This window comes from Calonectris borealis, chromosome 18 (genome assembly GCF_964195595.1).
Source record: "Calonectris borealis chromosome 18, bCalBor7.hap1.2, whole genome shotgun sequence".
Classification (NCBI taxonomy): Eukaryota; Metazoa; Chordata; class Aves; order Procellariiformes; family Procellariidae; genus Calonectris; species Calonectris borealis.
Window position 1 is genome coordinate 4,781,371 of NC_134329.1, and position 14,272 is coordinate 4,795,642.

The 14,272-nt window shown below is 45.8% G+C and overlaps 1 protein-coding gene across 14 annotated transcripts in view; it reads left to right on the top strand.

Moving 5' to 3' along the window:
* Positions 1-14,272, top strand: part of LOC142090104 (E3 ubiquitin-protein ligase RNF185) — a 71,434-nt gene that overhangs the window by 24,587 nt on the left and 32,575 nt on the right. For 13 of the 14 annotated variants that reach the window (XM_075167469.1, XM_075167464.1, XM_075167468.1 and 10 more), the window contains 6 exons: positions 8,075-8,210; positions 9,463-9,572; positions 9,813-10,001; positions 10,446-10,551; positions 11,432-11,628; positions 12,352-12,538. In XM_075167469.1, coding sequence (XP_075023570.1) covers positions 8,075-8,210; positions 9,463-9,572; positions 9,813-10,001; positions 10,446-10,551; positions 11,432-11,628; positions 12,352-12,538 — 925 coding nt within the window. Of the gene's footprint in view, positions 1-1,782; positions 1,931-2,196; positions 3,042-8,074; positions 8,211-9,462; positions 9,573-9,812; positions 10,002-10,445; positions 10,552-11,431; positions 11,629-12,351; positions 12,539-14,272 lie in introns of those variants that run through there. The other variant, XM_075167474.1, reaches the window with a different exon arrangement.

A 14,272-nucleotide genomic window follows, 5' to 3' on the forward strand; every position in this document is an offset into this window, starting at 1 on the left:
TAGAAGTAAGATGCAGTGATGGAGATGAGCTTTGCTTCGCTGTTTGTTTTAGTTTACTCGAGAGCTGTGTGCAAGAGCTTTCACTCAGAGGTACGTGCATATCAAAACCGTATTAGTTTCAGTAGCTGGTGTCAGGACCTGACTCTGTCTTTCAACAGCAGCAAAGCACGTGTTATGTGTAAGTGCCTTGGAAATACAATGAGGTGTTGGGATTGTACTGAAGTATTTGGAATGCCTCCAAACTGTGCCCATGCTGAAACAAAGACTTGCTGCAGACTCTTCAGGCATGAAGCAGATGCCTCTTCCCCAGCTTACACTAGTCCCACACATACCGAAGTGCCTGTCTGTGCCAGTATAAATTCGTGTGTCTTAAGGCTGGTAGATATGCTGAGCAATACATCTGTCTGTAGACATGCTATGGGACAGCATGAACTATGTGGTAAAGACAGTGTCTAGATGTGCAGCCTAACCCCAGCTGTTTTTAGATATTAATCACTTGAATATCACAATAGCTATGTGATGCATTTCTGTGGGGATAAAACTGTAACGGCTGCGACTCAATTTGCAATTTTCATGTTAGATCATTGTCGAGGTTTTTCATTTTTTTCTTTTTATTTACCAGTTATATTTTTCAGGCTTCTTTCTGGCAAAAATTACTGAACAATTCTAAACCATAGTAAGGAAAGCAACCCGCTGTGATGGCTACATATTTGTAGGGGAAATGCTGTCAGCATTTGCAAGAGAGAAGATGCTGATATCTGACTTCAGTTGGTGAAAAAGAAATTTGCTTTGGTGTATTTTGGCCCTCAGAGATGGTATCAGTAAAATTATGTCGAAAAGGTGTCTCCCCCCCCCTCCCGCACACACCTGTTTATCAGCATTTTTGAAGTACACTCATTCTGGCAGGAATTCAGATCTAGAATGTATGAACACCTTAACACCTTTTCCAGAGCCCTTTTATCAGAGCTATTGTGTTCTTAAATAGGTAATAGAGATAATGAAAAAGGCAAAAAGTTACAAAAGAATTCTGTCTAGGAAAAAGTAACTTACTGGCTGCTGCTGGGGCTTGCTGCAAAAGTAAAATCATTTTGATAAGATGTTTCCTGTTTAAATAGACATTTGACTATGTGTCCTTTGGCTTTAAGGAAGTCTCAAACAAAATCCCTTCCCAGTTGCTTAGCTGTCTGGGTGGTTTTTACTACTTTGAAGTTAGGCTTTATCTGCTGGCTTCATTCACAGACTAGCTGGCTGCTTATCACATCTGTGGATCAAATCTTCAAAGGTTTTGTCTGAAGAGTTGGGATTTATGAGGTCACGTGGAATCCCCCTTGGAGGGAGTTCAGCCCATGGCAGCAGAATTGTGGGGAAAAGCTTTTGTCTGCAGGTGATGCTGGGCAGGGGAGGGGCTCTGCGATGCACTGGAGGGATGTGTGTGTTGTGGGGTGCTGCTGATAGCCAGGGGAGTGTTGGATTGTGAGCGCTGGCCCATTTTCAGCACGCAACGTATAGAGAATGTGGGAGACCAGAGTGCATTCCTAGACACAGACTCACCGTGTTGCTGCTTCCAGTAGAGCTGTGTGAAATGTCAGAAGGAATTAGACCCGTGCTGGAATTGACAACCACATCGGGCTCTGCAGCACTAGGCTTCACTGCACTTTTACAGCCAGGCTTAGAAACTGCACTGAATGGGTGAAAATTATGGGGTGTTTTTTGTTCGGCTTTTTTCTCCCCCCCCCCCCCCCCCCCCCCCGAAAGGTGGCTGCTGATTAAAAATCAAAAAATAAAAACCAAGAAAAAGCAACCCAAAAGGCTGCCTGGCTTTCTGCTTACTTCAACAGCGAGCAGCAGCTGTCAGATCTGCAGCCAAGACTGCCTCGTCCCAGCCCCAAGCGTCCCTTGAACAATATGCCAGCTGAGACGAGCATCTCCAGTAAAAGCACATTTGAGTACTCTTGCCTCTGGAACATAGCATGATTTTCAGGCTGTGTTCAGGCACGCCAGGCTTTGCTGACTGTACAAAAATGGGAGGGCTTGGTGCAGCAGCCTATGTTTGTTGCATTTCTGAGTGTCTTGCAAACAGCTTTAGCTGATTAGGCCACTAGAGATCATGCTTGGCTTCGGAGCAAGCAAAATGATACAACTACATGTGCTGCAAGCAGGAGAGAGTACTCATCTGTGCTGATTTTTACCTCTCAGCTTCCATTCAGGAGATGAAGATTAGGTTAAAATAGTGTTGGAAAGAAAGTAATTTTTCCTTGGATGAAGCACGCTGTGAGTTACCTCCTGCAAGAGGACGAACAGACTGTAGGTACTGTGAAGGTAGTATAACCCCACTCACTCTGAGGGATTTAGGAAGGTATGTAGTAAACGTTAATTTGATGTGTTTGGAGATTTGGCTAGTCGTCTTCGTCAGACTCTGTCTCCCTTGGCCTCTCCATCAGAATGTGCCACTGCTGCAAAGAGTAGTTTCACGTTTATGCACTTGGCTCTTTGGCAACAGCTGCTATCTTTCAGCACTTACTAACCCAGCCCCTCTTTGGGTCAAAGCTCCACCCCTGGCGAAGAAGTGGAGTTTATTCAGCCTCTGTAGCCACACGCTGTCCTCCTGCAATGGCTCCTCCTCCCCCCCACCCTTGGGTGGAACCAGAGAAGGGAAAACTTGACAATAGTTAGCAGGCAGCAGAGCTCGCAAGAACTATTGCAGAAGCATGTCCAACTAGCCTGGTTAGCAGTTATTCTGTCCTTCCCGAGGGTGCCGCTGCTGCTGGGTGCAGGGGATGATGGTTATAGCCATGGGAGTCAGGAAAAATCTGAAAAGGAATGAGCAGCCGAGAGACCTGGCATTCCTTGGGCAGCTTCAAAGAGAGGTGAAGTATCTGAATCAGCGCAAGATTAAATGAGCACCGGCTGCTGCCATGTTGGCAGAACAGAGCTGTTCAGAGGCAGTTGGACAAGTTTGTGGCTGAGCCGGTTTATCCAGTGTTGAAGATGGGAAGTTACTTGTCTGCCCCAGCTTACTTCGCTCCCAAGGATCCGTTTCGGTAAGTCTTGTGCAGGATTAGCAGTGGACCTTCAAAGTGTTGTTCTCCCCTCTGTAATGGTATCCTAAGCAGTTAGCGTGCGAGGCGTGAAGAATGAGGTCCAGTGCTTGTGTGCAGGGAACAGCCGGCCTTAAACTGGGATCCTGTCTTGCTTTGAGGAGGCGACGGGGAAGATTCTTATTACCAGGCTCTTCACATCTCTTGGGTACGAGGGAACGGCACCTGTGCCGTGTGGCAGCGTCTGCGTAGCCCAGGCAAGCAGGCTCCCTTTCAGAGCAACACTACATATGCCACTTCAGCCGTGCCCCTGTGCTTCGCTGCACTGCCAGAGGAATGAGATTACTATGGCTGCTGCTGCTCATGTCTCTTCCAAAGCTACTTGTGCTTGGGCACAGCGCAGGGTGAGGTGAGGTGCTGCTGTTGCGAGTTCAAGAAGGTGATGTAATCTGCAGTGAGGCAGTGCATAATCTTGTTTGAGAAAAGAAATCAAGTACTTTGCAGGTAACTAGGGACGAGCAGCACACTTCCCTTACGTGGGAAGGATTCTTCTCCTGTGATATTTTGGTTTATATTAACAACCATTCTTGGTCCGATTGAACAAATGATGCTCGAGAAGGGCGATAGCTACAGAATAAGGCTTTGATTGCATTACATCTCCACAGTGAAAACTGTTAGTGGGGCTGAACACAGCCAGGATGGTGACTGACGCTGATGTGCTGATAAGGTGAATGGATGGGGAAAGGCACAGCTTGCAGTTTCATTGTCTCCCTCCGATCCCCTCCACTCGGATTTGCTCATTATTGATCCTGTTCCTGCAAACACTTTTGTACTGATTTGGGAGTAAGGAGCCTTTTGTTAAAACATTCTAGGATAGGAGTAAATACTGCTGTGCAATTGCTAAGCTTCTTTAGGCAACTTTCTGAAACAGCATCCGCTTTCAGAAGAAAGAAAGTGAGCAGACATTCATTATTTGTAATACATGTAGGGCATCATGCTAAGCCGTAGATAACACCTTCTCCTAAGTGCGTGGAAATGGTTTTGCATAGTCAGAGCTTAAACACGCTGTCTTCTAGTACTTGGTCTGTTTTCTAGTATGTGTCCTTCCTTGTCTAGTGTCTTTTATGTAGCCAGTGCACACACTTCTGCTAAGCCTGGGTGAGAAGCCTTTGGGTTAGCTATGGGCTGGGGTTATGTTTTATTCTGCAGCTTTCTGTCCTCTCCCCCGCCCTGCCAGCAGAATTGGAACCACAGCTCTTTCGAGCCTGTCTAGCGTTAACTGATCTAGCCTGACAGTGTGTGTGGGGTGCATTTTAGTCATGAGCCCTTCTCAAAGGGATCTGTCTCTTCAGTGCCAGGGAAGTCTTTGCTTCCATGAGGGTATTGGCTTTCATTTAGATGTAAAAGAGATGCCACATCAATTGAATCTCCCATCTCGCTGAAAACCGGGCTGGTTACCTGTTGTGACCTGATCCTCCTACCACCCCCCACAAAACCAAGTAGCCATCAAGCAGCGATTTGTGAACTCTTTGTGCACCTGCTGAGCTACAGAGCATCAGGGCTCAGATGCTGCCTGGGGTTCCTGGAGGATGGCCATGGGAGGCAGGTTAATTTATTCTTTATAGCCAAGGCTGGGAAGCAAAGAATCATAATGTATGGGACTGTATAATCAGAGCAGGGCTCTGCAGCTCTGAAAATGGTGGCTGGGCAGCGAGAGGGAACACATCAAGTATGGCTGTTACCAGTCCTCCAGGAAGCTTGATTACTATGCTTTGTTACTCTGTAATAAGAATAGCAAATCATCTAGGAGAAGATTAGCGGTTTCTAATCTATGAAAGACGGAGGAGCAAGAAATCTTCCTTTCTTTTGGCTGTGGTGACGGGCAAAGATTAGCGTGCTTAATACCTGTAGAAGTAATTGTATTCCTGTCACAGCTGATGTGAGCCCTGGCAATGGCAGCACTGCAATGCCTCGCGCTCTAGTGAGGAGGGGAAGAAGGAGTGGTAACTCTTGTATCTTCTGTGATAAAATTCTGACATATCTCTTCAATGAGAGTCATGTGGAACAATCATGTGATGCCTTTATCATTTGGGCGAAGGCACTGAGACAGTTGAAACAGGTCTTGAAACCATACCTGTGTGCTGTCAGCCAGTTCTCCACGCCTGACAAATCTACAGCCTTTACATTACAGAATGCAGGGTAAGTAACAGAAGGTGCTGCTTGGCAATATGGGCCCTAGCCACGTCCTCTTGCTGGCAGCGATTAACGAAGTAGCCAGTTAGACCGATTACCAGCATCTAGCCTCTCTGGGGCTGGTTGCTTTGTTCCTGTTGCCTCACTGTCCTGGGTGGGGTTCTGAGCCTTAAGCTGCAAACTTGTCCTGCCCGGATTTGTTTAATTGCATAGCAAAGAACTGACTGCTTGCTGGCTCCACCCCCTCACCTTCATTTTGCTGTGGGTGTGTTGCAAATTAGATACCAGTGCTTATTTCCGGCTGGAAGCAAACTAATCAAAGTGCTGTAAGGTTGGAATCAAACCATGACGAAGTAGGGGAAAGGTAAAGGGAAGAGAAGCGTACGTGATCCTCTGGAGCCTATCTAAACAGAATTGCAGTTGTGTTGTTTTTTCAGAAATTTTAGATTTTCTTAGGCAGAAAAAGGAGTGGTTGAAGGTGAAATTGAAGAGGGGTGAGGAAGGGAAGGTGTTGTGCGTAAAAACAAATGAATAAATAAATAACCCACCTGCTTGGAGAGAACTAAGGCAGAAAGCCAGGTCTTGAAGTCCTGGTGGAACAGTCTCCAGTAGTGCTGTCTGCATCCTAAGTGCAGGTCTGGTCACAGCTCCCTGTTTGAAGATGTAATCACTCTTGGAGCATGCACTGGTACAGGCATGCACGCAGACGTCGGCTAAGTCTGAGGGATCCGATTTGCCCATGCTGAGCCAGATGTTCCTGCCACAGGGTGATAGAAATCTTTGCTGTTAGTCTCCACTTGCTCTCTTCTCCCTCCCACTCACCTACTTGATCGTTCAGCGTGGGGTATTTACTGCAAATGAAAGTCAAAGGCTAGTGGTTGAAGGCAAAATGCATTGCAATGCCCTTTAGGTCTCTGCATACCATGAGCAGGGTGTAACCATGACAGTGCCCCATGGCTGAGGCTATAATGATGCATGTACCACATATAGCAATGTTAAGTTACTGCTCCCACTGCCTCAGACAAAATTGGTAGGGCCTGTTGCATGTTCTTTCCCATCACTGAGGAAGCGGGAGGGCAGGATTTGGAGCTCCTCAGCTGGAAGAACAAACACTATAAAAGCCAAATACGTTAGAAGGAGCAACTTTCCTGAGGGTAGGGTACGGTACTAAATACCTCATGAGGTGTGTTTTCCCCTAAAACCATAGGCTGCTTACAAGCAGCTTCACCTTGTTGCTTTGCAGTCTCTTGAGATGGAGCAAATAACTCTCTCCATGTTGGAGCATGACCAGCTTCGCATATCATCACGCTCATTACAAGCTGGTGGAGTTTACAAGGAATGCCTTTGGCACAAATAAGCTTTCAGGAAGCTTGTGAAAGATCAGTCAACAGTAGCTCTCATCTTAAACCTGGGAGCATGTAAGAAGTGCACCTCCACTGCCACAAACTGACTTCAGTGCATTTGGTGTTCTAGAGGCCTGCTGTCCAGGAGGGCACAGGTCCACCTCAGCCCCCACCCCTCCAGTGTAGTAACTGAGACAACTGGGGGGGTAAGGGGCAGAAGAAACTCTTCCTTCCACCTTTGGGAAAGCATCGTACTGATGACAACATTGATCCTTGAGGTGTTTCTTTGAACCAGTTATTGGTGACTAACCCGCCTTGGATTCTACACTCAGAAATGGCCAATACCAGACTAATTTTCCTTTTAAAGTCTGAGAAAGTGCTGCCCAGGGCTAACGGAATAATCTTTAGTGATGCAACTGCTGTCTGTGCCTTATCTCTCCATTAAGTCACACCTCTGTGCTGCAGAAGTTAAACTCCCTTCCCAGTGCATCCTGCTGAGGCAGGATTATTTTGTGTTCAGGAAGCTCGAAGATCTGGGTTCTGCTTGTGATTTGCTAAAATGATATCCGCATAGAATTGCTGCATCTTTTTCCTTGGTTTTTTTTTTGGGGGGGGGGGGAGTTGGTTGGTTGGTTGTTTCTTGGGGGGGGGTTAGGTAGAGGATTATAATGGTTGCTTGTTGAAATGGGAGCTGACACTGATATGTGAAGGATTTTGAGACTCCCTTCATGAAATTAGACAAATATTTTTGTTTGGGTTTTTGCTGGTTGGTTGTGGTTTTTTTTCTCATGTGCTGTCATCAGCAGAAGGAGAGGGAGAGCAATTGGTGGGGAAAGGTGGAGGGCTTTCATCACAGTTAATTGGTGGCTGCGATAAGTATGTGGAGCTCAAAGGATGAACTGCTTTGAAAACTCTCCCTCAAATGGGTAGTGCTGCAGCTGACCTTTTGGGAGAGGTCTACTTACAGAAGAATAGAAAGGCTTTCCACAAAGGTTGGTGCTCAACTGGCTTTGCGTTGCATAGGGAAGTGGATCCTGCCTCCCTGTCCCCCTTCCTAAACTGGCTGAGGAGACAGGTGCTCTGGCACAAGATGGTGTGATGCTATAGAAACACTAAGCAGAAACGTAGCAGAGCTATCTGTGTGCTGGGAGCTCTGCAGCTGGAAGCTTGCGTCCAGGAAGAGGGAGGAAGCAGAGGAGCAGAATTTGTAAGGTAGAATTTATAAAACTACTGATGTGTTTTAATAAATGGATGGGATTTGTTTTAAACTTTGGAAGCTTGTCTTTTCCTTTGTATTGGTTGATGCCACCTCTCCTTACAAACCTTGGTTTTGGTGCTAATTTTCAGTTGAAAAAGCATTGGGAGATGGAGGGGTTTAGTACATCCGTAGCTAGAAGAGCTGGTGGTGAGCTGGTCTGTTGTCTGCATGCAGGAGAGGAGCTTTTCCATTGATTTGTGACTTGTTGCCAACTGGAACCTTGTTTGTTTGTTTCCTTCAAGGTGCTCTGAATGTCAGGATCCCCTCACTAACTGGTACTATGAGAAAGATGGGAAGCTGTACTGTCACAAAGACTACTGGGGGAAGTTTGGGGAGTCCTGCCATGGCTGCTCTCTGCTGATGACTGGACCTGTGATGGTAAGGACTCTAAAGGACTCCTGCCTGGAGGACTCCTCGAACTTGGTTAGGAGTTGCCCTAGCTATTCAGATAACCAAATAAACTGAAGGTAGTAGTCTCTTTGCTACTCTAATCTCTAATCAGAGATTAGACGTGAAGCTTGTGTGTGCATCTTCTAGATAGAGATTAATTTTGAAAGTGGGTAACTCTTAAAGGAGGGATTTGTGAGGATCTGAAGCATATGAATGAAGAAAGTAAGGTGCTGAAATGCACAAGCATGAGAAATAGAAAGGTGATTAAGGGGACATCTGTTCAGTTTCTGTAGCACAGTGCCTCAGTGTCTCCATGGGGTGATTTTCCACTGTGCTGCAGAGTCAAACCTCTTGACTCAGGATAAGCAGCAGGTTCTGGCTTTAGGGAAGGTTGCCATCCAAGTCCCACCTGGACTGTGGCCAGAGTGGTTTTCTGGCTGATGGTGTCTTGAAGCAGTGTTAGCCCCAATTGCTTTGAAACATTGAACTCTGCCTGCACAATATGGGGCTCACCTAAATGTTCCCCTCCTTGGCACAACCTTGCAAATATTTAACGTTTAATACTGTCAAGAATGAAACATAACCATTATTTTTCTAGGGCCTAAATAAAAGCAGCATGGTACTCAGTAATATGATTGCTACCTCAAAGGGAAGTACTGAGAAAAGTGCAGACAATTTCTTATTGCCTGCGGAAGTCTTTGCAAAATACTGTCAATAAGGGAAGTTCTCATAAGGAAAATTGAAAAACAGATCAATGAATAAAAATATTCTTTAAAGGTATTTTGTTGTCTCAGTCTCAGCGTGCTTTTTTTTCTGTCAGCTGGCTGGTAAAGTATCTGAATTTGTGCATTGCCTGTCTGCCAAGAAAAAAAGCCCTTTCAGCTTTATTAATTCAGGCGTAACGTTAGTTATCTTGCCAAGAGCAACTGAACAGGAAGGTTTAATATCTTGTTTACTAGTCTGCAGCAGACTATCAACTATTTTTGATAGTCAAGCAGCTGCCAAATATAGCAGAGGTTCCTGGGACACAAGCTTTGTTTTTCATGTTGACATGTTTGTTTTAGAGAAGTTTTGCAAACAAGGTGCCAGGGATGGGGTTCAGGAAAGGTAGAATGGGCTAATATAACTTTCCAGTAAAAAACTGCCACTTGACTTTGAGATCTCAATGAACATGTTAATTAGAGAGGAAAGCAGTAGCTGATGGATTTTGGCCCTAAGCTACTCCCTTTTCTGTCTGTAGGTGGCTGGCGAATACAAGTATCACCCCGAGTGCTTTGCTTGTATGAGCTGCAAAGTGATCATTGAAGATGGGGACACTTACGCGCTCGTGCAACATTCCACTCTCTACTGGTAAGACGGAGCTGCATGCTTTGCCACAGAGTTGCTCCCTGCTATATGTGTAAGCCATGTTTAGCTGGCTCAGTGTGCTACGCTAAGGAATGCCAGGAAGCTGCCTTTTGAGGGAGGGAGGAAGGAATGGAGTAAGCACTAAAAAAAATCACAGCTTATGGACAGTGAGAGAACTTAGAAGTGTGAATTTGGCAGGGAGGGATAGGACACTGCCATAATTATGTTCTTCACTTCTTTTAGTGGGAAGTGCCATAACCAGATTGTGCTGACACCGATGATAGAAAAACACTCCACTGAGTCTCTGCGTGAGCAGCTGCCTTATACGCTGACCCTCATCTCCATGCCGGCAGCTACTGATGGCAAGAGGGGGTTCTCCGTGTCTGTTGAAGGTGGCTGCTCCAGTTATGCCACTGGTGTCCAGGTGAAAGAGTGAGTATGACAAGGTTGTGTGCAAGGTACATGTCTGTGCAGAGGGAGCTGGTAAAAATTCTGCAGTGCTGCTGTCCCGCCAGCTGCTTTAACTGCTGAGGGGATCTGTCTCGGCCCAACAGGGACATATGTTGGCTAATAGCCATTTGTGTTTGGTCTCCATTTCGCTCTTGTGGCGACCTTAATTGATAACTTTATTTCTCAGTGCTGTCTCCTTCACTCAACACAAAACATTTGGCGAATTGTAATGGACTAACAATTTTTGCCATTGGGCAGATGAAGAGCTCTCCCTAGACCAGCTCAGACCTAAGCACTTGGTCTAATGATAGCTCCCTGTGTTGGTAGATTAGCATTGTTTTATTTCAGAATAGCAATATGAAGGGAAGCCTTTTTATAATTTTGGCTAAACTGACTTCCCACACACACTATAATTCCCATGTTTAGAGTTAACAGGATGCACATCAGCCCAGATGTCCGAAACGCCATCCACCCTGCAGATCGTATCCTGGAGATTAATGGAGCTCCTATTCGTACATTACAGGTGGAGGAGGTGGGTAGAGTTCTGTTCTGAAGCCTCCTTCTCATCTGCCTTCTTACAGCTTTTCTGTTTCTTGGCACTGTTCTCTCACTACATACAGTGTGTGTACACCCATAGTACTCATGCTGACAGTAGGAATAAACATGAAGACAAGCTTTGCTACCCCTTCCAGCTGAAGAGGAAAATGTAACAGATGGAAATGCAATTAGGATGCAGTTCTGATTTTGTGGCATTCAAACATAAAGGGAGGTAATAAGTGTAGGGCTCTGACATCTCAGAGGACAGAGAGGCTGTGAAGACTCTTCATGTATTGCTAGTGAAGTCCACTGTTCTGATCCTTTTAGAGGCAACTGCTAATAGACAAAGCTCAGCTGATCCTAGGGATGAGTTTCCCATTGCAAAAAAAAAAAATTCATGTCTGTTTTTACAGGTAAATGCTTTATACAGATATCAGGTGATGCTGCAAGAGTGCAGAGAGACCACCATTACCTTCACTACACAAGGGTTTTATTTACTATTGGTGCTGAAGAAAACATTAGGAGCACAATAGACATCTCAGAAAAATCTCCATGTAGCTTTTGCAAAGCTGTTTTTTGCAGCACTGTTCAGGATGGAAGCTTGTGTAGTTTTTGAACACTTCTCAGAAAGAGAAAAAAAAAGTGTTTGGTCACTTGTAGCTGACCAGAAAGAAGAGGATTTGGATAGCATAAGGAACTTCTGTGTTGCTAGCATGATTTGTCTGGTAGACAGCTGTGGTGCGCACGACTAAACCACAACTATGGAGTGATCTCACTGAACTCTCTACTGTGATTCCTGAGGGGCATTCTGCTGTGTCTCCTCTATCTCCTGCTCCTCCTGTTTGCTATCATCCTGTCCTTTGGTTTGATTGCAGGTGGAGGACTTGATTCGCAAGACAAGCCAGACGCTTCAGCTGCTGATAGAGCATGACCCTGTCTCCCAGCGCTTAGACAGGCTTCGTTTGGACTCCCGTCTTCCCACCCACATAAAGCCGCCCATTTCCCCACGCTCCCTCTCTCCACTGGACATCAAGGAGAATCTGGAAGGAACGCTCCGACGGCGCTCCCTCAGGTAAAGACTTGGAAGCGCTGACTCTGACCTAGCTTGCCTTTGCCCTGTGCTACCTGGCTGGGCTGCTCTGTGCCTAGGCTCTGCGGTTGCAAGTGACTGCAGAGACATGACTCATCTCTGATACGAGCCTTGGTATAAACCATTGGCAAAGCAGTGGAGAGCTTTAGATTCTGCTGTTGACATGTACTCTCTCCATTCCCTTTCAGGATGGCAAACTTTCCTTAACAAAAATAAGGATCTCTACTTGAACATAGAAAAGCTACTAAGTTTTACAGTTAGAAAACGTAAAGGTCAGATTTTTACCAGCCTTAAATGGCTGCGGAAGAATGCGTCCTTAAAGGCGATATGGCTGAGACCTGGGATTTGGGAAAAATCTTGTCTTCCTAGACTGGGGCACTCAGTTGCTTATTTAGTCATTAGCCAGTACTTTAATCTTTGTTTGGAGATAGCAAGTGCTGCGTCTTCACAGCTTCCTTCTCTTGTTCACAGAGCTCCACCTCTGATTGACAGTGCAGGAGATGTGTTGTTGTTAGGCAGCTCTGACTTGGAAGCTGCTCTAGGTTTGTAAAGAGCTTCAACGGTTCTGGGAGAGCATCTGGCTTTGAGATAGAAGAACACTGAAGCACATCTAGAAACTGGTCCCTTAGGAGCTAATGATGGGATATGTTGGACCAAAACTTTCCTAGCAGCTTCTCTGATCTTCCTGTCTCCTTTGTTTTCTAGGCGAAGTAACAGCATTTCTAAGTCTCCTGGCCCCAGTTCTCCAAAGGAACCGCTCCTTCTGAGCCGTGACATCAGTCGTTCTGAATCCCTACGTTCCTCTTCTAGCTGCTCCCAGCAAATCTTCCGGCCCTGTGACCTGATTCATGGCGAAGTACTAGGAAAAGGATTTTTTGGACAAGCAATCAAGGTGAGGGAGGTCCCCTGACATTCATCATTTACTTTGATTATAGCAATGTCTGCCTATCTTGGCATCCTTTGCCACTGTCTCAGTGGCCTTTGCCCTGCTGATAGTGATAGGTCTTGGAACTCACCTGGTTTGCTCAGTGAGATCCATTTCTCTGTTTCATTCCCTGACCATGAGTGTCTCTGGCTGCCGTCGGTTTTGACTTTGTCCCCTTTGAATGTCAACCTACTCATCTCCCGAGTTAGATTTAGAGCTCCAGAGTGCCTGTGTCACAGCAACCACCTGGGTGAGGTGGGGAGAACAGGGGACAAGCTACACTTTCTCTTACGAGCATCTTTCTTACGAAGAGGTGCATTCAACTCCCCAGTACAGCATTTCTCACCTACCCTTAGTGTGGCATGCTTGGGGAGTTGCCAGGCTGATGTAGTGACTACCTCTGAACCCGCAGCGGAGCCTAAATGGCTTGTCAGTGTGGTGGCAGTGGTCAAGTCTTGCATGACTCTCACAATTAAAATCTCCATTAATAGCAGTTCTCTTGTATTTAAGGTCTCTATTCTTGACTGGGGGTGCTTCAGCAGCTCCTATCCTGGCGTCCCTGATAGCATCAGGGGGCAGCTTCCTCTGCCTTACCAAGGTGCTGTGAGCTCCTCAGTACTCAGTCACCATTTGTGGGACTTCTCTCCTTACACCTGTATAAACTTCAGGTGTCCAGCCACCATATTCATCTCATGCTTTCATGGGAGATGGTGAGCCAGTATTACAAACCCAATGCTTTTGATCCATACTAATGAGCATATTTCTCTTCTCCTCTGCTCATAGAGAAATAACAGGTCCAGGTAAGCGGAACCTTTCATCTATTGCATGCTTTTGTCATCTGCGTCCCCACAGTTAATGGCACAAAGGTGTTTCTTTTCTGCTCAAATTACCCAATAGCCATCCTGTTTTGGTGCATGCTCTGAGAGTTAAAATTTCTCTCTTGGAGTTTCATGATGACACTTGTTTCAGTTTTGCTGGTATGTCAGCTTAAGAATTCCGCTTAGCCTTGTCTTGTCTTTGTCTCTTCCCTTTTTCTTTGGGTATTAGATGTCCCTGGCTTTCATGTCCCTGGCTGAAATGTGTAGTGTTCCCTGGCTCGCTACTTATATATGGATGCTTGATTTCAGACGGGAGCAGAAGAATATTGTACTCTTGCTTCTGTTGTGTTATTCCATGCATTCATATTCCACCTATATAAGCCTTGCTATGTCCCATGTTTCCAAACAGAACTAGTGTGCCACAGTGTTTGCCAGAGCTCATAAGCTTCCTAAATATTATAACTGGGTCTTGTGTTCTGGATTGCAGTTCTGGAGGTTTTCTGAAAGGCTTTTTATTTTAAAGGGTGTGAGGCAAAAAAAGTGACACCTTTCTTGAGCTTCAGATTGACTGTCTTTGATGCAACAAGTACTGTATCTGGTCAGAATAGTTCCCTTCTGTTCCTGCAGAGAAGGTGGTGGTTTAGTTACCTGGAGGTCTTAGGAAGACTGAGCTGTCCAAGTTAAGCAACTGAAGGGGAGAGGATTTCCAGGAAAACCTGCTCATCAGAATTTGGACCCTTTCTACTCACTCATGCACCCCATGCAAGCAAGGCAGAGCTGGTTAAAAGAAACCTCTAGAACACAGCAAAATGCCAGGAACTAGTTGGATACAGGCAAACAGCTCTTGAGGAACTGGAAATGCTTTCCATGTTGAGAGCCAGGA